Raw genomic sequence first — 26,461 nt, 5'->3', positions numbered from 1 at the left:
TTTGGGCAGACGAACTGTTCGTTAGAATATATAAAGTTAGCTCTCATATCAAGAAATCGTTTGCTCATAGATGAGCATGAAAAAGGCAGTAAACAGGTTAAAAACTGAACATTTAAAAACCTGTAAATACGATCACAAAAAAAGTAAGGAAACAATACCGAAGATACTGTAGACATTATTTACTCAAACCCCTATTTAAACTTCATACTTTTCCCTAGATTTGTATTTGGTGAAATTAAGCTAGGAATAAAGATTTTGAGGTGACCCCACCCCTGAACACCTCACATCTCAATGACTTTAAGAAACAATCCACAAACTTTTATACTTTGACCTCGATTCCATTTACAATATTCAACATTGTCTAAAGCGTCAAACTGCAAAGACCGAGATTAATTCAATGGGTCGGTAGTAATTAAACAGGCTTTACAATATAGCGTTAAGTGTAATACTAACTCTCTTAAGATATTCCTCATAGTCCGAAGCGTTTTCATAAATTTTGGTTGAGATGAGTCCAATACGACTCAAATGAATTATGGTGTTCAACACACATCCCGTTTGTATCCATATATATATATATATATCGAGGAAGCTAAATTAATATAGTTAAGTACCTAACACCAAGCATGCAGTAGATAAGAACCCCAGAAATTGTAACAAAATTTAAAGTCGCTCAAAGAAGCTCCAAATATTTAAAACATTTTTTTACTTGTTGCATATTATTTAATCATATGTATATACAGACTTCTGCACCATAAGATTAAATTAGTTTGGAATTTCATTTGTGCATTGTGTGTGTATTGAACCAATAACTATGATTTTTTAAACAAATATTCTCATATGCTTCTAGTAATTTAGTTGACAGCTAGCAATGGGATCACAGAAGTATTGTAACCTGCTTTAACCAACATATCCTGTTTCATTTTGAAATGTTCGAAATGACTTTGCAAGTTTAATGTAATAATATTTGTAACATTTACAGTGTCTTGTCGTATTACAGAGGGAATCTTCCTTTGTTAGATTCTATATTAACTGAAATGTTAAAAGAATACGTCAAAGCTTGAAGAATCAGAGTATCGGGAAGTAGGGTGTGACCAGGATAAAAATTATATACAGAATATAGACCAAAGTAACGAATATGAATTTCACAATTTGGTTAACATAAAGGTTTATTGTAAGAAAAAAAAGTAACAATTTTCCATTTTAGTATATTTCTAAATTTTAAACATTGGTTGTGATGACGTAAGTTATTAAAATTAAATAAACATTAAAGTTTCATAATTTAGTACAGTCTTGGAGGCATCACAGATGATTAACATTAAACCCATCGGAAGCAGTTGTGATGGTATTAACAAGATCAATGACATCTTTCCAAGAGATCTCGAAATAAAAATGGTATCATGAAATTATGGTGGAGAGAAATTAATAACTTCTTTACCTTAGTTCAAAAATAAAACTTCTCCTGCAGCGGACTTTTGGTGTGAAGATCAGTACGTGTATGTATTAAAGGTTTAAATAAAGACAATTCACCAGATTCGTGGATAAGTAGCAAAAGTATACCTTTCAGAGCTAATCCTGGTCATACTGAAAACATTTATATGTAGTTATTGTACAAACTGACAAAAGTTTCACACATTACCAAATGCAGTGTTGTGACATAAAATGACGTACTTCTCACTTGGTAGGTAAAATCCTTTTAATGATTAAATTTCTTCCATTGAAATTCTAGCGAACTCAAAAAAAATGGGTATATCATGTTATATATGCAGGAATACGTAAGTAAAGCTGAATAACACTATTAAGTAGTAATTATCACTATATTTACTACCAACAGATTTAATATGAATTTCCATTTACAAACTTCAATATCAGTCTATGTAAATACGAACCCATAAGTCACCCAGTAAAATATTACATTTTATAATAAATTTCTATTATGAAAGAATGGATTATACTTTACAACACTATGAAATAATCCAAGTCAGTAACAGAATTATACGTGTTGATTAATTAAAACATACATTAACCCTAGTACACACAAAAAAAAAATTACGTTGCCCACACAGGGGGGTCATTTTTGACCCCCACCAAAAATATTAAAAAAAAATTATTTTCACATAAGAAAAGTATATATTTGGACAAAATTTTTATTCTATACAATTTATGCATACACTCTGGGTAACTTTATGGTCATTGCAAGCCATTTTACTACATTTGATACACTTTGAAGAAGTTTTTTTCCTTGAATCATGTGCGCATATTTGACACCATTTCCTAACGTTCTCTTCAGCAACTTTTTGTCTTTTTGGAGGGATCACTACATTTGTATCTTCTTCAGGCAGTAATTCATCAGTAAGCAACTTCATAAATTCACGTCTTGCTCTTTTTTGGTACTTTGATGCGAATTCTGGATGGCGCTGGCTACAGAGAAGGAAAGCATTGTATGCGGCAGCATCAAGAATGTTATAAAATAGTGCCATTGGCCACCTTCTGGTCTTTCTTTTTGTGGAAAAGAATCCAACTATTTGGTCTAGTGTATCGACTCCTCCTTTGGTGGAGTTATAGTATATTATTTCAGGTTTTCCTGATTCATCATCGATTGAGAGCTCTCTATGCAACGTAGATAAGAATATTCTAGAATGCTCGAGAACATTTATAGAGTGTTCTAGAACACAAAATTTCATATCAATATATTAATTGATTGTTTACCAGAAATGTAATTGAGTTTTAAACGGGGGTCAAAAATGACCCCCAATGTGGAAAACGTGAATTTCGACATTAGACAAGGGGTGTAATACCCCATTTGCATAAAATACATGTTAAACGTATTAGTATAGTATGTTATTAGTATAGATTAAATTTGGTACATTTTTAGGCCCGAAAGTCACACCTTTGATATTTCTATAACAACTTAAACACAAGTGGGCCCATTTTTGACCCCAACGTGTGTATGAGGGTTAAGAAAAAACACAACACAAAATACAATTTGGGTTATCTGTTAAATACCCTGAAAAGTTATCAAAAACAAACTTATGCAATTCAACAACAAACAGATCTACAAGTATCCAAACAATACAACGGTTATTGGGTTATTTTACTTTCACGCTGATTGTTTTAATAAAATGTGTGAAATAGGTCAATTTAACAATTTGAACTTTAGTAAATAAACTTCATAACTTGCAATCTCCTCAACACATTTGACATCTCACTAAGTATGTTTATTGAAGTGAGTAATCATAAATAATTACAAAAAAGAAACAAAAACTTAAATTATATACATACATTCAATTATAAGTATATTAAAATAAACGTCTATTAATCGACTTCTTCCATTTTAGATGCATCTTCCTCGTCACCTTCTAATGGAGGCATATCCTCAATATTTTCAACCTCTGTTGTAGCCATCTCTTCCTCATCAATACCAAGACCTAGCTTTATCATTCTGTGGATTCTGGAAGCATACATTTGAGGATTTTCCAAAGTGAAACCAGAACACAGCAATGCAGTCTCAAACAGCAGCAGTACCAAATCCTGCACAAGAATATATGAAAAATATTACATACAACTTCATTAATCTCTAATCAGATCTTAACACAGGATGTTACTTTTACTTGAATTGACAGACAATAAAAAAATTATTCCATAACTCAAATGTTAATAATAGAATCGACACAGTTCAGTTAACCATACTAACAATATTTACATTGAAATTTGTAAAAAATAACTAACAGTAATAATTGTTCAATATAATCAGTTCTTTTTAAAACAGCTATCAACACTGCAGTTATTAATGCGTATTAATGCGTATAACAGGGATTATAAGAGGAGCTTCTTGATAAGTGAACTACGAAATTTTATTATTGGGTATTTTAATAGTTAATGCGTATCAGTTCGAACAGTTTAAAATACTCACTTTGACAGACTTGTCATTCTTGTCAGCATCTGCCTTCTGTCTCAGGTTTTCCATGACAGGATGGTCAGGGTTGATTTCTAGGTGTTTTTTGGCAGCCATATAACCCATTGTACTAGACTCTCTAAGGGCCTGAGCTTTCATAATTCTCTCCATATTAGCTGACCAGCCATACTGACTGGTGACAATACAACAAGGGGAACTTACAAGTCTGTTGGACACAACTACCTACAAGAAAGGAAAGAAAAACAATCAGTAACTATATACAAGTTTTAAACACGTTAATTGTTTGCTCTATGTAGGTCTATTCACCTTACCAAGATTAAACATTTAACATAAGTCCATCTCAAACTGTGGGGGAACTTCACTCAAAATATGCTAACTATCAATAAAATCAGGTACATTCAAAGAATGGAGTCTTAATACTCGTTACAGTGAAACTTTCATAAATAGTGTTCTAACCAAGAAAGAACACTTTAGCTTTTAACTGTTTGACAACAGAAAAACTAACATATGACATAACACAATACACTAAAACTTACTTTTTCAACTCTCTTGTCTAAAATGTCTTTGATGACTTTGCACAGACTCTCAAACTTGGCCTTAGCTTCTTCCCATTTCTTTTTTTCTTCCTCATCTTCTGGAAGTTCCAGACCTTCTTTGGTCACAGAGACTAGCGTTTTACCATCATATTCCTTCAACTGCTGTACACAGTACTCATCAATAGGTTCAATCATGTATATCACCTCCAGACCCCTCTTTCTCACCCTTTCCACAAAAGCTGAGTTTGATACCTGATCTTTAGATTCACCAGTGATGAAGTAGATGTGTTTCTGGTTCTCCTTCATACGTGACACATAATCCTTCAAAGAACACACTTCATCACCAGAAGAAGAGGTGTAATACCTTAAGAATTCTGCTAACTTCTTGCGGTTCTGAGAGTCTTCATGAATACCCAACTGGAAAAACAATTTAACAATAGTTACAGTCCTTTCACCATGTATCTAAATTCTAAAATTTTAGTTAAATGTCCTTTAATAATTTTAAAATGTTAGATAGTTCTAAATGATTCACTGTTCTGCTAAATTCTGAAACAATGTACCAAGATAAGCAACTTTTATAAACAGAAAGAACAAAACATCAAGATCAATTGGAAAGTATCTGTTACTATGTACTTCAATAACTTGTTTAAGATGTACACACACACACACAGATAGTAAACAGATTAGTACTGTAAAGTTCTGACAATGCCAACCTACAATTTTCTTACCAAAATTAGTATTTGCAGTATGACTGCTACAGTTACAAATTCCACAAAGAACTATTTTAAAACACTTCTAGTTTAAAAACCACTTGCTGTTGTTTGTAACAGAAATATATATTTACCTTTAAATTCTTGGCAAATTGTTCATAAAATTTCTTGTACATGTCTTTATCTTCAGTAATTTCTTCAAAAAGCTCTAAACATTTCTTTACTAAGTTTTTCCTAATAACTTTCAGGATTTTGTTCTGCTGCAACATTTCACGAGAGATGTTCAGGGGCAGATCTTCAGAGTCTACAACACCCTTTATGAAGTCTAAGTGATGAAAAACAAAACAAAAGTAAAATGAAGGTTATGCTAGCCATAAACTTATTAGGGAATAAAAATATTTTTGAAAATGTTCAAGTCATCATTAATTGTGCAAGTTATTTTATTCCATCAAAAGCTTTATTATATTATTCTTATTTGAATATTAAAATTCAATAACTAACAGAATGTCAACAGTTAAACGTGAGAATTTTTTTAATCTCACTACAAATGCATGTAGCGTAAGTATACAAGTGTAACTAAAAACTGTGCTATCTTTTGAATAGCAACAAAAATGAAAGTATACAACATTTTGAGTATTAAAGATTTATGCAATAAAGAAGTGGTATGCACAATAACAATTTCTTTACAATGAAATACACTTGTAAAGATGAGTACTCTCCTCAGAAGAAAAACATCTTTACTAGAACTGCAAATAGCACTACTATTATATATCTTAACTGATACAAGTTTTGTTGTACTGAGACAAACTGGAAGTTTTGAATTTATTTTTCTGAATTAATAAGAACATGTATTCATTAATAATAGGTAAAATGCATTTCAATGCAATGAGTTGTGCATGACTGAACAACACAATGGAACACTTTCCTGCAATCCGACAGGAAAAAAAAAAAATCTTGAGAAAATGTCCACTTCAGGAATCTTTCAGTGAGGTAAAAATACTACCATTAATAATAATTAGCCCAAACAGCTGCCAGTACCTCACCATTTCAACAAGTAATTTGTAAAGGTAAAGAAATGAGAAAACTAAATATCACTTAATTTTAACTCTTTAATAAAAATACAAATGCATACTAACTTAAGTACTCAGGAATCAGGTCTTCACAGTTATCCATGATGAACACCCTTCGAACATACAGCTTGATATTATTCTTTTGTTTTCTATTTTCAAATAAATCAAAAGGTGCTCTCTTGGGAACAAAGAGAAGAGCTTTAAATTCCAACTGGCCTTCCACAGAAAAGTGTTTCACAGCCAGATGATCTTCCCAGTCATTAGTCAGGCTCTTGTAGAATTCTCCATATTCTTCCTGACTGATGTCGTCAGGATTTCTCATCCAAATAGGTTTTGTTTTGTTCAGTTCTTCATCTTCAGTGTATTTCTCCTGTATACAGAGAAAACATAAAACCTTTACTTTCTTCTCTTCAACATGCATTGTACAAATTTATGTAAAGATAAAGTCTAAGTAGTAATATTTATTTTGCAAGTTTTATTGCAAATATGAGAATAACAATAACATTAATGACAACTACACAGCACAGCATACAAGCTTTATTACAATTTCAAACTTCTTACCTTAATTTTCTTTTTCTTCTTTTTATCTTTGTCTTTATCTTCATCCTCATCTTCTCCTACATCTTCAATCTTTGGTGTTTCCTCTTCATCCTTTTTGTCTTCTTCTTTCTCTTCTTCTGCTTCATCATCAGAAACTTCTTTCTCTCTTTCCTTCTGCACCATTAACTTGATTGGATAACCAATGAACTGACTGTGTTTTTTCACTACATCTTTTATTTTCCTTTCTTCTATATATTCAGTTTGGTCTTCTTTGAGGTATAGTGTTATCTTTGTTCCTCTTCCAAGAGGTTCACCTGAAGAATATAAAATTATTAATAAATTCTAATAATTGGCACAATGTTATCACCTAAACAGAAAAAAAACCCAAAAGAAACTCACAAAAAGAAGTGAAACATTTTTCAGGTTTGTAGTAAGTTAGAATACGAAAAATAATTTATCACTCTTTTCATCCTCAGAAAAGACTGCACGCTGTTTATAGATATACATTTAATGTGACATCTTTAGAAATTCTAGGTAATTAAGGATGTACATAGTACAATACAGTACTTACAGATAGGAGTCTGGAGAAATAAATTGCAGCTAATAAATTTATAACAAACAAATTGTAAAGTAATTGAAAATTACTGCTTAAAGAAATTTGAAAAATATATTAAGACTAATGACAATGCCTTACCATGGTCAGAAGAAATTGTGAAGGATCCACCAGCTGATGACTCCCATGTATATTGTTCATCATCATTGTGTTTGGATGTAACGGTTACTTTATCAGCAACAAGATAGGCAGAATAGAAACCCACACCAAACTGGCCAATCATAGATATATCTGCTCCTGCCTAGAGATAAAAAGAAAAGCTTCCTTAAAATTTGAAAAAGAAATTAAATTCATATGTACAAAGTCTTAATGTCTTGAACTATGATGAAGAAACTAAAGGCGTATTAGAAATGTAAGATTATTGAATGTGCACAAGTAACTGTCACATGGATTCCCAATAAATTAGTTTATAAAAACATGTGTATACACAAGTTAGTATTTGTAACAAGCACCTTCACATTCTATGTCATAAATATTTAAATTCAAATATGGTAGATACAAATTGTTACAACTGTATCTAACTGTACAATGAACAAACATTTTTATCTGAAAAATATTTTCAGTCAATGTTTAGTAAGTGTTCACACTTTCATAACAAGAGAATTGAAAGCAACTATTTTAAAGGCAACAGTTATGACAAGCTGAACATGGTGTTATATATTATATTGTGTTTGTAATTACATTGTTGCCAAGGCTTTACTAATGTTGATAATGTCACTTTACTCAGATCGTCAGCATATTTCTCATTCTCATAATGTTGTATAAACTCAGCATCATTAGTGTACTTTACAAAGTTTCAGGCCTTACTGATCAATATATCAATAGAGACAAACAAATGAGCAAAAGCAAAGTGAAAGAGTTCAGTTTCAAAACGTCTGGTTAACCTGCATGCCTGTGAATGGCAATAAAGGAAAATTTTATAAAGTGTTTCACAGTTTAAGGCACCTTTGACATAAATTATTCTCATTAAAGTAACTAAGTCCATTTGTAAGGGCTTTCATAAAAAGCAGAGAATTATTGAAGGTTCAAAATACAATTATGGTAATTCACAAGGTAGCTTAAATGATTATATACCACTGTGATAAGAACAATTAATATGTTTTAGCAAATGGATTCTAAAGTAATTGAATCAGGTTAAGTGGACTTGAATAGAACTGTAGTGTTTAAATTACAACTGAGATATACATAGTATTCTTAACTTGTTCCAAATATATCATCTTAAAACATATCTTAAGTAAACAGTTCTTTAAAACCTGATCTTGTATAGAAAAAACATTTAATTTTTACTAAAATTTTGTTAATAGACACTTGGTGTATGGAAATTTATAGCGCAAATACGCAATGTGTTTAAATATGTAGACAAATTTGTGTATATTATAACACTGAGTTTGTCACCAAAGGTTAAAGTAGAAGGAAATGTTGATTCAACGAGTTAATCTTGCAAATTGGCATTACTACCTAAATAATTCCAGCAACACGTTTAAAACAAAACAAGTAGTTATGTATTCTTGTATTAATACATTAACAAAGATATAACAGTTCTTTTAAATTTCTTTCAAAGAACAAAAACAAGTTTGGACAACAATATATACAATAGAACTTAACAGTAATTACATCACTTACTGTCTTTATGGTTAACAATCAGTTGTCTTACCTGCAAGGCCTCCATGAAAGCTTTCGTGCCAGATTTAGCAATAGTTCCCAGGTTGTTTATCATATCTGCCTTAGTCATTCCAATACCAGTGTCTACAATTGTAAGACTACGATCTTCCTTGTTTGGTATAATTTTAATATACAGATCTTTACAGCTTTCTAGCTTTGAAGGATCTGTCAAACTCTCATAACGAATTTTATCCAAGGCCTGGGAAAAAACAAATTTTGTATATTTAGAATGCAAGTTTCTCTTGGGATACTTGTAGATATTACACTTTCATATTTATAATTTTCATAATGTATCTCATCCAAAACTTGGAAATAACATACCACTTGGGTATTGGATCAACACACAACCATTATAATGAAGATATAATTAACATTAAACAAATTTTCACTGCCTTTCAATATATATACAACATATAGTGGATACACTGAATAAAAAAATCACAAAAAGTGTAGAACACACGTTTCCTATTTGTCACTTCATGATTTGAGATAAATGGATTTTATCAAATAAAAATTACACTAAGCAGTGTTGAAAAGAGACAGATTAATTATCTTTGCTCCAATTGACAATACTTTCAGTGTAAATATTTAAATTTTGAAATAACACAATATCATAACATTCATAGCTTTTACTACTTGATTATTTAGCTAATTTTAAAAGATCAAATTTAGCAACGTAACTAAACACATAGAAATAAAAGAATTCATTTACTGGTGCTGTATGTTGAACAGTTTCCATAGTGGGGTTTTGATTAAATTACGTTTGGGTCTAATCTTGGTATTATTACATATAACTGAACTGCAAGTTGTGCTTTAGAAAACAAGTGGTGGTGTCCCATTTCACTGATATTATTTAACAGATCACATGAAAACACCTCAAACCCTCAGGACTGACTCAACATGAAAAAGGGATTTAGTAATACTAAAACTGATTGATTAGGATTCACTTGTAGTTCTAATTGTGAATGAAAGATACAATATAAACTTTCAGAAAAAAGTTTCGTACTCACATCTGACGAATTGGATATTAATTCTCTCAGAAAAATTTCTTTGTTTGAATAGAAAGTATTTATAATCAAGCTCATAAGTTGAGCTATCTCAGCCTGGAAGGCAAAGGTTTCAACTTCTGCATTATTTTCAACATCCATGTTTATTTCTGGCATGGTCCTGAAGAAAAATAAAATCAGACTTTATTCCTCAGTACAATTATATTAATTTAAGATACAATAATAACTAAGAGTTCATTTGGTGTGGAGAGTAACAACATTTAATTTGAATTATTTTGCAGAATCACTCTTCTTAAGTTAACATACAAATAATATTTACTGATTATAAGTTGTCCAGTTAATACCAAAAAAATTTCCTTGATAACCTTTAAACCAAGTGATATATTGGCACATCTCAACCTGTAGTAGTAAGGCCAGCAAGTTTAACTATCAGCCTTCTACTGTTATTATTCAGTTGGCTGGATGGCTTTCTCAATCACAAATATTACAGATTTGCACCAATCATGTATAATTATAAATTCACTTAACTTTTAAGTGCATCAAGTGTACTACTAATTCGTAATGCAGGTTAAGTATTAATCATTAATACATTATATGTAGCATATCTCACTCAAACATTATTGATATCAATATTCACATATTACTAAAAACATTTAAATATTTATAATTTTTGTGTGTTTGAAGTTAATCACAAAGGTACACATCGAGTTATCAGTGCCCATCAGGGGTTTTGAAACCCACTTTGTAGAAGTTTAAGTCCAATACATTCACTTCTCTGTGGCACTGGAAAAGTAAAACTAAGTTTTACTTTTGCCTAAGCCTTTGTTATATAGTATTAATATGAACTACATAATATAAGCCTAAGCAAGTATGAATGTCTTATAAAAACATTCTTTAATTTTATAATAAATGTGTAACAGTAAATGTAAACAGTTAAAATCTGATTTATTATTGAATAATCTCACACTCACAGATTATACACTGATAATAGTCTTTAAGTATTGTATCCTACACAATATTACTGAACTGAAGGCGGCCAAAATTGAAGGATTTTCAAAAATATAAAAGAATTTAACTAACATTATATATGATAAAATACATAGACTGTCTAATCTGAAAGTGTGAGATTATTCATCAATTAAGAAACTTACAAACAATGCTTACCTACAGTTATAACTGTCATATATTGTTTGTTTTGAATTTCGCACAAAGCTACTCGAGGGCTATCTGTGCTAGCCGTCCCTAATTTAGTAGTGTAAGACTAGAGGGAAGGCAGCTAGTCATCACCACCCAACGTCAACTCTTGGGCTACTCTTTTACCAACGAATAGTGGGATTGACTGAACATTATAACGTCCCCACGGCTGAGAAGGCATGTTTGGTGCGATTGGGGGATGCGAACCCGCGACCCTCAGATTACGAGTCGCACACCTTAACACGCTTGGCCCTGTTATATATTAATGACAGAGTCAAAAAATAACTAAAAGCTGGTTATATAATTGACGTAACGTAAAATACATTTTTACATAACAACAGTCGTCATTTTTCAGTTATTTTTTATTTAACTTTACACCAGCTTCACATTTCTCACTATTGGTCTACAAATAAGTTAGTATACCTTAATATTTTTCTTGGCTAGAATTATAGAACTCAGTTAATCCACAACGCAGATATTGAGATAAGCTACAGGAATTAATCACTAATCAGACTAATAACATGAGATTAATAATACACTATGATTATTGTTAAACAAACATGGACTTTTATTTAGAAACGGTCACATTACAGATTTCTTATGCAACCTACCTGAACTATACAAACGCAATTTGCAACACTGAAATATTTTAGTTTACCAATACCAAGTTTTCAACTTCCCGTTCGGAAACTCGATAACGTTGGAGCCGGTCACCATACTTATATAACCACCGCCGAATTTTCGAGTATGTGCTAAACTACCGGTATCGGTGTTGCGCACTTCCGTCACTTTCAATTATTATTATTATTAAAATGTTTGAAAATACAATAACTATCGTTTTGTTATGTGTAACATTTTTTTGGATTACCTAACTGTGTAAAAAAATTGTCATAAACTAACATATTAATATAGTTTGATTACTAGAAGTTAGAACTATTTTCAGGAAGATGGATATCAACAGAGTACGTAGTGAATTTCGCGAACAGTCTAGAATACTCAACTAAACCATAGTCTCATGTATGTTTCGTGGATTACGTTAACGCGGGGAATGTTTGGAGAATATAATGTGAGTAAACTGCACAAACGCAATAGTGTTAGGGAAATTAGAAAAGCATGTCGCTGAGTAAACTTAAACTTCACGATAAAGAGCAAGAAAACATTTTTGTTTTAAATTTACGTCTGTGCATAAACATGCTTTTCACGAAAAGAAATTACGATAATTTATATATAAAAACTTTAATAACTATGATATTTTAATTCCTCGAGAAAAACGAATGTATTAATGATTCGCCCAGGGATTTGGGTAGCGTTGTGGATTTTACAGAAGGAAACTCTTCAAAACCCGAATACTGGTAGAACATTTACGTTATGTGAAGGTCAATCCCATTATTCGAAGTGTAGCTTTGTGCGAAATTCAAACCAAACATGTTAAGGTTGGTATGTATGAATACATGTGTATAAAATGCGATGATGTGGTTCTGGAAACTCTGTATGCTGTTGTGAGGAGTGTGTTTTGTATTGTTTGCAGCTTGGTTTTGATTATTTTGTGACTTGCAGCTGGAGCTGCATGGTCAATTACTGGTCTAATATCTGTTTTGTAAATTTTTGGTATGTTGTCTATTGATGCTCCACTGTTCTCGCCAGTTAGACTCCTAGCATAATTGGTTCTTTGCCAGACTTTACTTTTAATTTCATTAAGTGGTTAATCTATGTTAATTTTGAGTCACAGGTTAGATCGAGAAATTTTGTCGATGTGGCAGTCTGAAGTAGCGTTCCATTCATATATATTTCCGGCTGTGCTTTATCAGCTTGGTAAATACGACTAATTGTGTTTTTACTGTATTTGTTTTTATTCTGTATTTTTGGCAGTATTCACATATTCTATTCAATCAATGTTAAGGGGCACACTTCAGTAAAACAAATTAATTTTGTTAAAGGCTACATTTTTAACATATAAATTTTGATATTTGATTAAAGGAGTAAGATTTAACAATATTAACCACTCGATATGACCATAGTTTCATGAAAGTTCTTACTATGAAATATGTGGACATTTTTGGATGCATATTTTAATCAACTCATAAACATTCATATATGTTTCCAAGTGTTACAATAAACCATGAAATGTATATACACAAGGTATTATAAATAGCTATAAAACCACGATAGTAAATTAATCACTTCACAATTAGTTAGAAGTTTTAATTAGTTTCACCATCAGTAATACGCTTAGTAGTATTATAAGCTACATATTTTTATATTGCTATAGACTATATTTTAAATCTTCTAGTCTCTCAGTTGCCCCTCACTCAATTAATTCGTTACTGCATCTCACTATTTGCACAGTCAAAACAAAACCTGATCTTCTTCCTCGTGTTATACTCACCATATTATCAAACTATGCAAAACTTTGTTTTCCAAAAATGTTAAACTGTTGTTCCATAAACATAATTTGTAATTTCATTTTTAGAAAATCACTTGAAATTATTTGTTTTTTGAATTTCGCGAAAAGCTACTCGAGGGCTATCTTCGCTAGTCATCCCTAATTTAGCAGTGTAAGACTAGAGGGAAGGTAGCTAGTCATCACCACCCACTCCCAACTCTTGGGCTACTCTTTTACCAGTGAATAATGGGATTTACCGTAACATTATAATGCCTCCACGGCACAGTTATTCCATACAGCCTCAAGACAAAAATGTACTAGGAGAGTAGGATTCATTAAAAATCATTTATTACATGAAATGTGAGAAAATATTAGTGGATAGAAGCAATGGGTACGGCTGATTCTTCAAAAATCTTTACATTCTACAGTAATTAATTATCTCCAATGGCTGGACGTTTTGGTGTTTAGAAAACAAGAAAGATTAAAAGTGATTCTGTTATTTCGTTAAGATCTGTAAAGAGTTGGTATAAACCCTATGAAATATGCTGCGAATATGAAGGTGACCGAAAAAAAAACAAAAAAAAAAAAACAGCAGTGCAACTACAGTATCATTGTGTTGGATCACTTTTAAGACAGTTGCTTGAGTGAATTTGATCCACAGAATTACAACAGAAGTATCAAGCTGTTGCATACGAGATGTTCGATTTTCATGTGCAAATCTCAAACTCCATTTTTCGTGGCTGAAAGAGAATTATTGTAAATTTGTCAGAATTTTATAACATAGTATACTGTATGGTCCATTTCAAGCTCATTTTATTTTCTTATTTCAGAAACTAGATCATATTTATACTGAATTTTGTTATGTATAAAATTGATATTCATGTAATTTTATCCTGAGTTCAAACTTGTTTACAGTGTAACGATAATAGTCTGTAATAGCGATCATGCATTTGATGATGGCACAGCTAATGAGAACACAGCACAGCACTAGTTTAGGAGATTACACTGTTATGACATAAGCTTTCAAAATGAGGCTCTTAGGCCCTCAAACAGCCAATAATGAGGAAGAATTGAAGGCTTCAGCTGAATCAGATACCTGTCAAACCGTGAAAGAACTTGCCAACAAACTTAATGTTCCTTATTCAACAATATCCAATCTTTAAACAATCAGTAAGGTGATAAAGCTCGATACATGGGTACCTCATAAAGTGGCTGAGAACCTTCTAACTAGTTGAAATTTGTTCCTTATCTTTACTCGCAAAAATAAGTTTTTTCTATAAAATTGTCACCTGTGATGAAAAAGGTGGCAGTTATAAACTAACAACTCGTTAGCAGAAGTGTATTGAGTCTAAAGAAGCTTATTTCGATTAAATAAATTAAACAACAAAAAAGATTTACTTGTTTCTTATTTCCCTTTAAAAATCCGACACTTCCTAAACAACAGTCTGAATTATATAGGTTTGTTAGAGCGATTCGTTATTTCACATTTGGGCACAACTACTGAAGGGCTGTCTGTACTTGTTTAAGAACTGGCAGACTTCTATGCTAACATTATTTGACCAAACGTTGAGACTTTACAATCATTCTTGTAATGCACTCACAGTCCAAAGTAAAAATACATCCTTGACTTAACGGTCTATAGACTAACAAATTAAACAATTAGTTATGCTCAGCCCTGTTGAAATAGATCTGAAATGCAGAAGAAAAATTAAATTGTTCATGATCTGGTACTGCACTTTAAACAAATACAAATTTGGCTCATTTATGTATAAACGCATTAATTATTAACTTCCAAATCCCTAAAAGTTATCTCAAAATATTTAACAAGTTACATTTCCAATACTTTAATTCCACTTTTATTATTTGGTACTTAGTTCTATTTGGGCATAACAGTACTCTGTTTAATGCATAATATAATCTCAGTGTCCTAATTTATACCGCGACTTGTATTTCTGTAAAACTTTTTATATAAACAGCACATTTTGTCCTCTTCCATTTTTTTTCTTTTCAAGCTATTTCTTCCTAATTTTGTCTCGAAGTGATAGACTAGTGGGGTAGCAGCTAGTCACCAGTCTCTACTACTAATTCATGGGTAATAAACATCAGAGTTATAACTCATACTACCCGAAAACTCTAAAATTGGTTTATTTCGATGAGATTTTATTTTGGTGGTAGTAGGAAGCAAACAATGGAACTGCAAAGGTTAAAGCCACATGCGTTTTCACGCTCGAGCACCTGAGGGGTAGCGAGTTGGATAATCACACTGCTCACAAATTAAAATCCTAGAACCACGAAATGAATTGTCAGTATGCAAAGCACACTTAGTATACTATTGTTAGGTGAGGGTAAAATTATTAGTTCTGCACACATTTAAAAGTGGAAAGATTCGACGAGTAGGAAACTTTAAAAGAGAACAAAAGCCTTTGGATACAGTAAAAAAAAGTTTATAATTTGTAATTTAGAAACACTGAAATAAAACTTTTTTGTAAGTTAAGATTCAAATACAAGCATTTTAATAAGTCTCTGGGTTAACTTATCTTTTATCATTGGTACAGGTATCAATAATAATAAAAAAAAAAAAAAAAAATCAACAACTGTGATCAAATTGCTCAATTTAAAAATCAAACCTTACGACATACCCAATAAAATGTTACATATTCATTGCCATTTTTGGAAAAGGAATTCATTTTCATACGCTTTTAAAAAGAAAAGTTTTAAAACATCATCGTTTTCTTCTTGGTTCATGTATGTTTTAGGGCAAAAAGATTAACTATTCAAAAACTTCCTCCCACTAGTGTACTGTAGAGTTATAAAGAAATGTGTAAGGTAATCTCCTAATAAATTTTGTCAACAGTTAGTGTTGCCTATTAATTAAATTTATCTTCATGTACAGATTTCTTAAAATTGTGCAATTCCCTCAAAACATGGATAAAATTTTATAAGAATCACCTAGAAGGAAGAGATAGGTGGTTTTTATGACAGTAACTGAAAAAAAAAGAGAAGTTTTAAATGTTAATTCAGTTGTTACAAAGTACAATTATGTCAATATGCCCTGGCCATAACTTGCTTCTTAAACAAGTTAGTCAAATGTAACAAACTAAGACAACTGATAAGTATTATACACAAGATGTAGATAAAAATTCACATCATGGCTTTTATATTGGGATAAAGTTTTGTTTTTTTCCCAGCAAACAGTGTGTTATTTCACAGTATACATCTGACAATTTCAGTTTGAAAATTTCCTTCATGGAGATTCATAGTAGAAATGTTTCTAAAAACTATTGATATTGTGAACTATTTACTACCTTATTTATTTCTGAAGTGAAATCTTTATTACAAGTAATAAAAAAAATATACAAAATAAATATATACACAAAACACAAAGGTTTAAGTTAATAACTGACTAGTTAATCAACTTCTTCCATCTTAGATGCATCTTCCTCGTCACCTTCTAATGGAGGCATATCCTCAATATTTTCAGCCTCTGTAGTAGCCATTTCTTTTTCATCAATACCAAGACCTAGCTTTATCATTCTGTGGATTCTGGAAGCATACATTTGAGGATTTTCCAAAGTGAAACCAGAACACAGCAATGCAGTCTCAAACAGCAGCAGTACCAAATCCTGCACAAGAATACATAAAAAAATATTACATACAACTTCATTAATCTCTAATCAGATCTTACACAGGATGTTACTTTTACTTGAATTGACAGACAATAAAAAAATTATTCCATAACTCAAATATTAATAATAGAATCGACACAGTTCAGTTAACCATACTAACAATATTTACATTGAAATATGCAAAAGATAACTAACAGTAATAATTGTTCAATATAATCAGTTCTTTTTAAAACAGCTATCAACACAGCAGTTATTAATGCATATAACAGGGATTATAAGGAGCTTCTTGATAAGTGAACTACGAAATTTTATTATTGGGTATTTTGATAGTTAATGCGTATCAGTTCGAACAGTTTAAAATACTCACTTTGACAGACTTGTCATTCTTGTCAGCATCTGCCTTCTGTCTCAGGTTTTCCATGACAGGATGGTCAGGGTTGATTTCTAGGTGTTTTTTGGCAGCCATATAACCCATTGTACTAGACTCTCTAAGGGCCTGAGCTTTCATAATTCTCTCCATATTAGCTGACCAGCCATACTGACTGGTGACAATACAACAAGGGGAACTTACAAGTCTGTTGGACACAACTACCTACAAGAAAGGAAAGAAAAACAATCAGTAACTATATACAAGTTTTAAACACGTTAATTGTTTGCTCTATGTAGGTCTATTCACCTTACCAAGATTAAACATTTAACATAAGTCCATCTCAAACTGTGGGGAACTTCACTCAAAATATGCTAACTATCAATAAAATCAGGTACATTCAAAGAATGGAGTCTTAATACTGCTACAGTGAAACTTTCATAAATAGTGTTCTAACCAAGAAAGAACACTTTAGCTTTTAACTGTTTGACAACAGAAAAACTAACATATGACATAACACAATACACTAAAACTTACTTTTTCAACTCTCTTGTCTAAAATGTCTTTGATGACTTTGCACAGACTCTCAAACTTGGCCTTAGCTTCTTCCCATTTCTTTTTTTCTTCCTCATCTTCTGGAAGTTCCAGACCTTCTTTGGTCACAGAGACTAGCGTTTACCATCATATTCCTTCAACTGCTGTACACAGTACTCATCAATAGGTTCAATCATGTATATCACCTCCAGACCCCTCTTTCTCACCCTTTCCACAAAAGCTGAGTTTGATACCTGATCTTTAGATTCACCAGTGATGAAGTAGATGTGTTTCTGGTTCTCCTTCATACGTGACACATAATCCTTCAAAGAACACACTTCATCACCAGAAGAAGAGGTGTAATACCTTAAGAATTCTGCTAACTTCTTGCGGTTCTGAGAGTCTTCATGAATACCCAACTGGAAAAACAATTTAACAATAGTTACAGTCCTTTCACCATGTATCTAAATTCTAAAATTTTAGTTAAATGTCCTTTAATAATTTTAAAATGTTAGATAGTTCTAAATGATTCACTGTTCTGCTAAATTCTGAAACAATGTACCAAGATAAGCAACTTTTATAAACAGAAAGAACAAAATATCAAGATCAATTGGAAAGTATCTGTTACTATGTACTTCAATAACTTGTTTAAGATGTACACACACACACACACACACACACACACACACACACACACAGAGATAGTAAACAGATTAGTACTGTAAAGTTCTGACAATGCCAACCTACAATTTTCTTACCAAAATTAGTATTTGCAGTATGACTGCTACAGTTACAAATTCCACAAAGAACTATTTTAAAACACTTCTAGTTCAAAAACCACTTGCTGTTGTTTGTAACAGAAATATATATTTACCTTTAAATTCTTGGCAAATTGTTCATAAAATTTCTTGTACATGTCTTTATCTTCAGTAATTTCTTCAAAAAGCTCTAAACATTTCTTTACTAAGTTTTTCCTAATAACTTTCAGGATTTTGTTCTGCTGCAACACTTCACGAGAGATGTTCAGGGGCAGATCTTCAGAGTCTACAACACCCTTTATGAAGTCTAAGTGATGAAAAAACAAAACAAAAGTAAAATGAAGGTTATGCTAGCCATAAACCTATTAGGGAATAAAAATATTTTTGAAAATGTTCAAGTCATCATTAATTGTGCAAGTTATTTTATTCCATCAAAAGCTTTATTATATTATTCTTATTTGAATATTAAAATTCAATAACTAACAGAATGTCAACAGTTAAACGTGAGAATTTTTTTAATCTCACTACAAATGCATGTAGCGTAAGTATACAAGTGTAACTAAAAACTGTGCTATCTTTTGAATAGCAACAAAAATGAAAGTATACAACATTTTGAGTATTAAAGATTTATGCAATAAAGAAGTGGTATGCACAATAACAATTTCTTTACAATGAAATACACTTGTAAAGATGAGTACTCTCCTCAGAAGAAAAACATCTTTACTAGAACTGCAAATAGCACTACTATTATATATCTTAACTGATACAAGTTTTGTTGTACTGAGACAAACTGGAAGTTTTGAATTTATTTTTCTGAATTAATAAGAACATGTATTCATTAATAATAGGTAAAATGCATTTCAATGCAATGAGTTGTGCATGACTGAACAACACAATGGAACACTTTCCTGCAATCCGACAGGAAAAAAAAAAAAATCTTGAGAAAATGTCCACTTCAGGAATCTTTCAGTGAGGTAAAATACTACCATTAATAATAATTAGCCCAAACAGCTGCCAGTACCTCACCATTTCAACAAGTAATTTGTAAAGGTAAAGAAATGAGAAAACTAAATATCACTTAATTTTAACTCTTTAATAAAACACAAATGCATACTAACTTAAGTACTCGGGAATCAGGTCTTCACAGTTATCCATGATGAACACCCTTCGAACATACAGCTTGATATTATTCTTTTGTTTTCTATTTTCAAATAAATCAAAAGGTGCTCTCTTGGGAACAAAGAGAAGAGCTTTAAACTCCAACTGGCCTTCCACTGAAAATGTTTTTACAGCTAGATGATCTTCCCAGTCATTAGTCAGGCTCTTGTAGAATTCTCCATATTCTTCCTGACTGATGTCATCAGGATTTCTCATCCAAATAGGTTTTGTTTTGTTCAGTTCTTCATCTTCAGTGTATTTCTCCTGTATACAGAGAAAAACATAAAACCTTTTACTTTCTTCTCTTCAACATGCATTGTACAAATTTATGTAAAGATAAAGTCTAAGTAGTAATATTTATTTTGCAAGTATTATTGCAAATATGAGAATAACAATAACATTAATGACAACTACACAGCACAGCATACAAGCTTTATTACAATTTCAAACTTCTTACCTTAATTTTCTTTTTCTTCTTTTTATCTTTGTCTTTATCTTCATCCTCATCTTCTCCTACATCTTCAATCTTTGGTGTTTCCTCTTCTTCTTTCTCCTCTTCTGCTTCATCATCAGAAACTTCTTTCTCTCTTTCCTTCTGCACCATTAACTTGATTGGATAACCAATGAACTGACTGTGTTTTTTCACTACATCTTTTATTTTCCTTTCTTCTAAATATTCAGTTTGGTCTTCTTTGAGGTATAGTGTTATCTTTGTTCCTCTTCCAAGAGGTTCACCTGAAGAATATTTAATATTACAGAGTATCTTTAGTGTTAATATACACTAAATAAAAGCAGAACAACTGCATTTCCACACAAATGAAAACAAAAAACAAACATGCAGAGACTTGTTTGTATGAAACATTGTAGGTTATATAAAGAAACAAAACCCTTAACAATTGATAAAGGAAGGCCTGTAATCTTGTGAATATTAAATTCTACCTTTTTCTTCAGTTTTTATTCATGAAGTTTGAGCAGTTGATAGATGATAATGGGGTTGAACAAGACAATTAATTACATAAATTCTGAGCTTGTTAAAATAAAATGAGAAAGATTAATAAGGCTTCTGGGCAAAATATTACCCATGAGGATTTTAAACAACATAATGAGTTGGGAAGTATTTACTGGTATCCCACCTAACATTCATCTATGGCTTCCATTTAATGTTTGCCACTCTCCTTTCTAATAACTAAGAAGGTGCAGAGATGCTAACTATTTCAAGTGACTGAGTGTAATAATTGTAGACAGAGCCCTTTTACAGTTTTAGTCCTTTTGGATTTGCCAGAAACAAGACAATCTGATGTATGAGGCCTCTTTTTTTTCCCATCTTGTGAATGATTGCATAGGTGTTTCTATATGCCACTTAGAAAACGAGAAATACCCACCTACGCGAGCGCCGATTGGCTGACAAGCACTGATGACGTAACTATGGATTCCCCCACGTTCCCAGTATGGAGAAGCATCGCACTCAAACTATGGGTAAATGTCAAAAGATAAAAATATGTTTTATTTTTTCAAGCACAAACATGATTATTGCAAGTAGCCATTTGGGACTATGTCTTTTATTTATTATCAAAATTTATTTGAATGTATCACTAAAAATTTTCTTTTCACCCCTTTCAAGCCCTGAGGGAACAATTTATTACTTTATTGTATAGGCCTATATAATATATAATAATTTGGGAATTGCAACAAGTCATAATGGTTGGCATCTTTGAAGATGCTCAAGCAGAATGTAAAACTAGTGCTAATCATGTCTACACTACTAGAGTAACAACCAGTAACATAATTACTAGGTACATATGCTTGATGCAGTCGTCTAAGCTTTGAAAAAGTGAAAGTTTAAAACTAAAGTGTTTATGCATGCACACACACACAAAGAAGAAAATAAATTAACTTTTAAGAGGACCATAGTCCAAGCTGTTAACTGATTTTGTATTAAAAATACAAACTGTAATTTTAAATTGTAAGCTGATAAAATCTTAAAATAGGAATAAACTGACAATAATAATATTAAGTTGCAAAATTTAAAGAAATTAAAAGTATTTACAATACTTAATGAAAATAATCCATTAAGTATGTTAAAATAATCTAGTACCAATGTTAAATTTCAAACATTTTTCTGATGAAATGAAGTTTAGTATAATGATGGGTCAGTAGAATTAAGTTTTTTTTCTTCATCTTACCATGGTCAGAAGAAATTGTAAAAGATCCACCAGCTGATGACTCCCAGGTGTATTGTTCATCATCACTGTGTTTGGATGTAACTGTTACTTTATCAGCAACAAGATAGGCAGAATAGAAACCCACACCAAACTGGCCAATCATAGATATATCTGCTCCTGCCTAAATGTAAAACATTCAACTGATTAAAGTTGCCTAATAACTGTTAATTAATACATGCAAAAAAAGGCAAAGAAAATAGACTAGCAAATGATAAAAAATAAAAACACCAAAATCAATTGGTTGGACATCCACCCAAAGCATTGACAAAGAGTTGAAAACATAGATTAGAGAATACTGAGTAAAGTAGTTTAGTTGGAAGGAGTAAGAGTGGCAAAAAATTACCAAAGTTCAGCTTTCAATCTGATTGAATATAATTGTAGTTAATATAAAGGTTGAATTACTTCCTCAGAGGAAGTATTCAACATTTCTTGCTGTTGAAAATATTCATGGTTCTGTGGGAGTGCAAGCCAAGCCTAATTGTGAAAAAATGAATGAAGCACATTTCTTTGAAGCTTTACTTAGTTGATTTATAAGATGTATTACAAATTCTTAATAGCTTGTTTTGACAGATGTGGTAAACATTTGCTTTACATGCATATGGTTCAGTTGAAATTGAATAAATATTACACAATGCCTATCACTAAAGAATAAATATCCAACCAAAAATTGTTTTTTTAAAAGTATGAAGTCTTTTCTGTTAAAAATATATTTTTAACTACAAGAAAAAAACAACAAAAAAAAAAAACTTAACATTTAGGAAGTTACTGGTCAGAGAGTAACTTATAATTTATGATATTTTCTTATGAACATTGATACTGACTGCAAAGTTTGACATTAAGTACGTGTAGGTTCTTAGTTTTTGTCCCTATTTACTTCTTAACCCCACTGTCAAACATTATACACCTTATAGAAAATCATGTCATTCGGAGGTAATTAATAAAACAAAAATGGTGCTATAAACAATTGATATAAAAAATATTGGTCAAGGATAACATACTCTCTATACTAACATACATGATGGTTCAGTTTCAACATGAGATGTTAAAAACCTGATATGTCATTCACTGAAACAAATACTTTAAATCATAAGTACAACAAATCCTTCTAATTATTGAGGGTTTATGAAGTTTTTGAGATGGAAAACAGATATTATATGGAATAATTTGAAAGTAACCAAATATCTTTATTTTTAAAACAACAGTTTATACACACACACACACAATTTGGCACGCTTGTAATTTCTTCTGCTACCAAACATGGCAATTTCTGCAACATAGAAAGTTGTTAGTGGCTTAAATAAATTAGTTTTGGTACTCCAATGCAAATTTTAATGATTTATTAAATTTATCTTACCTGCAAGGCCTCCATGAAAGCTTTTGTGCCAGATTTTGCAATAGTTCCAAGGTTGTTTATCATATCTGCCTTAGTCATTCCAATACCAGTGTCTACAAATGTAAGACTACGATCTTCCTTGTTTGGTATAATTTTAATATACAGATCTTTACAGCTTTCTAGCTTTGAAGGATCTGTCAAACTCTCATAACGAATTTTATCCAAGGCCTGGGAAAAAACGAATTTTGTATATTTAGAATGCAAGTTTCTCCTAAGATATATGTAGACATTGCACTTTCATACTTCAAACAACTCTTAAAATAAAGAAAAAACAGCAACTAAAAATAAGTTTTGATAAACAATTTCTTTAATTTTTTTGCAGCTAGTTATTTCATTAAATAAAATTAATTTTAGTTAATTTAAAACCTCAGTATACAAATATATGCAGGCATTACACCTCACACACAAAACAGCTTTCAGCAAACAAGTTGTTAACCACAGCATTGTACCTTGTACTACACACATTTCATATACAATTACTTATGTAAAAGACCATCCACACTAAGAGATAAATGATGAAAATTCATTATATTTGAGTAGTTTAATATGTAATAGAACCTTTTACTTCTGATCAATAATAGTAGTAGTGGTGGTAATAATTGCTTCAAATTACAACAAATATCAATTAATAACAAAAGTATGATATACACTAAACTTCTGGAATATGCTACTCTCACTTTTCATATAATGAAAGATTAATTTCAATTAAAAAAAAAAAGGACTACTTGTGCATCAATTCCTAGTTTTAAGAAGCAATATTTTATATTATTTACACACACAGGTTACTAGTTAACACGCATACAAAAAGAAAGGCTTAAGACCCACCCACATGCCAATTTACAGCCTTAATATTAATTACCCATAAATACTGTGGTTGCTACACAAGCATCCATTTTTAACTATTTTTAACACACAAGATTCCACCTTCTCTCTCACTCACACACACACACCAAACCATATATATGCTATTGAATTGTGAAATTTAGTACTGCTAAAACTTTGTATATGGGAATGGTTTAACAACTGAAGGGGGGAAGGAAAAACGAAGATTTCCTTGAAAAAAAAATTAAACTGATAACTTAACTAACAGCAACTACACTAAGTAACTAGAAAAAGCATACAATATTTCAAAATCAAGTAGCACATTTTAAATGAAAGAAGTATGTGCACGTTTTCTTATAGCAAAGCCACATCGGGCTTCCTGCTATGTTCACCAACGGGAATGGAATCCCCGACTTAAATACGAAGACTTGTCTCTGTCTCAGCGGGGTAGAATGAATGAACACCACAACTTTGATTATGAAGTAAAAACAGCATGCTCAACTTCTGATATAACCAAATCAGTGCACGATAAATATGTAAAGACAACGAACACATACACATAGGGCATACTTACATCCGATGAATTGGATATTAATTCTCTCAGAAAAATTTCTTTGTTTGAATAGAAAGTATTTATAATCAAGCTCATAAGTTGAGCTATCTCAGCCTGGAAAGCAAAGGTTTCAACATCCATGTTTCCTTCTGGCATGATCCTAAAGAAAAATTATGAATATTACTCTTATAATTCAACTAAATACACAAAAACCTAAATGTTCGTTGTTCGAGGAGGAAATAGTAGTAGTAGCATTACCCTCATATACATGTGCAAGTTAGTCTAGACGTGTCATAAAAAAAGATAAGTAACACTCGGAAGCAATACCACTACTAGTACATAGTACAAAACAATCAAAACTATGGTTTTAATTCCTAAAATACGATAAACAATGTCCATACTCACGCTATTTTCACGTACGTAAGAAAATTTTAAATCTATTTTCTATACCTAATACTATTCATAAACTAAGAATCAAATAATTTCTCTTCGTTTTATATATACACGATTCAAACTTCCAATACGTTCTTTCGTACCACACCGGGTAATACTACGCACTTCCGTCGTTTCTCAGTATCGTTTTTAATAAAAAAATATCTTTGTGACATCAGAAAGAAATATTCTTTTATTGAATCAGTACTTTTTCTAAATATTAGTGAAATTTTATACAAAGCTTATTTTTAAAATTTCTAACAATCTCTACTTGTATTAAAATCATAGAACTATTTTTAGGAAATTGGATCTAGACAATGTTCACTGGTAAATATTACGAATGAGAATTTTCGAGTAAATGTTTTTCAGCAAATTTCGTTAGGTAGCAGTTGTGACTTCACTTCCGGAACCACATTGTTCAATGCATTTACGTAATTTCTACCAGAAAAACTGCTAATTACAGTTAATAATAATAATACGCACACACGAAATAGGAATTCGGGTAAATCCCTTATTTTTGTGGTTTTAAAATGTTATGCTTGTACAGTTATATCGCAGCTGCTTATGGGACTTAATATTTTCTACACAGTCCACATTTTTTGAAGATGAATTAGCATTTTTTAACTAGAAACAGTCACATGCCCTCAAATCACATAGTATTAGCATTCTTTACACGGTAAATATGCTTCGAACAGTATGTTTTCGCTTCTGATCTCACAAATTAGAACCCTCTTTTCAGATATTTTGCATACGACCCTGACTAAATAGTCTTTATAAGTAACATGCAAATTATCATTTAAAAAACTTTTATATCAATTAGTTTTACTCATTAAATGATAATATAATTTAAAACGCATAAGAGTCCAAACGAAGCATTAAAACGGGGCCTGCAATATCTAAGTGACGCACCAGACAGAAATTAAGACTGCATTTCTGCTCACACCATAGATAACTTTGCAGCCTTGGCT

The 26,461-nt window shown here is 31.4% G+C and overlaps 1 protein-coding gene and 1 pseudogene across 2 annotated transcripts; both read right to left on the bottom strand.

Moving 5' to 3' along the window:
- Positions 1-3,193: 3,193 nt before the first annotated feature.
- LOC143225973 (heat shock protein 83-like) lies at positions 3,194-12,029 on the bottom strand. Its single transcript, XM_076456248.1, has 10 exons — positions 11,857-12,029; positions 10,055-10,211; positions 9,037-9,243; positions 7,464-7,623; positions 6,791-7,083; positions 6,296-6,599; positions 5,294-5,484; positions 4,450-4,866; positions 3,911-4,135; positions 3,194-3,528 (listed from the first exon to the last, which is right to left on the bottom strand). Exons 2-10 carry the CDS (start codon positions 10,205-10,207, stop codon positions 3,313-3,315), a joined length of 2,166 nt encoding a protein of 721 aa, XP_076312363.1. The 5' UTR covers positions 10,208-10,211; positions 11,857-12,029; the 3' UTR covers positions 3,194-3,312.
- Positions 12,030-16,937: 4,908 nt separating this feature from the next.
- LOC143225974 (heat shock protein 83-like) lies at positions 16,938-25,631 on the bottom strand (annotated as a pseudogene). The gene is made up of 10 exons (XR_013014231.1): positions 25,467-25,631; positions 25,083-25,221; positions 23,648-23,854; positions 22,255-22,414; positions 20,529-20,806; positions 20,032-20,335; positions 19,030-19,220; positions 18,159-18,574; positions 17,622-17,846; positions 16,938-17,251 (listed from the first exon to the last, which is right to left on the bottom strand). The product of XR_013014231.1 is annotated as a heat shock protein 83-like (transcript).
- Between the last annotated feature and the right edge of the window lie 830 nt (positions 25,632-26,461).

Source organism: Tachypleus tridentatus, chromosome 9 (genome assembly GCF_004210375.1).
Source record: "Tachypleus tridentatus isolate NWPU-2018 chromosome 9, ASM421037v1, whole genome shotgun sequence".
Lineage (NCBI taxonomy): Eukaryota > Metazoa > Arthropoda > Merostomata > Xiphosura > Limulidae > Tachypleus > Tachypleus tridentatus.
Note: the sequence above shows the minus strand (reverse complement) of the source record. Positions and strands in the feature narration are given on the sequence as shown.

What these genes read in the sequence shown, in the direction of transcription:
- LOC143225973 (XM_076456248.1), bottom strand. Translation starts at nt 10,207, where the DNA reads ATGCCAGAAATAAACATGGATGTTGAAAATAATGCAGAAGTTGAAACC. An exon ending in CTTTCATGGAGGCCTTGCAG is followed by an intron (nt 7,624 to 9,036) that starts GTAAGACAACTG and finishes TTTTATCTCTAG; the next exon opens with GCAGGAGCAGATATATCTAT. An exon ending in TAGACAAGAGAGTTGAAAAA is followed by an intron (nt 4,136 to 4,449) that starts GTAAGTTTTAGT and finishes CCTTTCTTGTAG; the next exon opens with GTAGTTGTGTCCAACAGACT.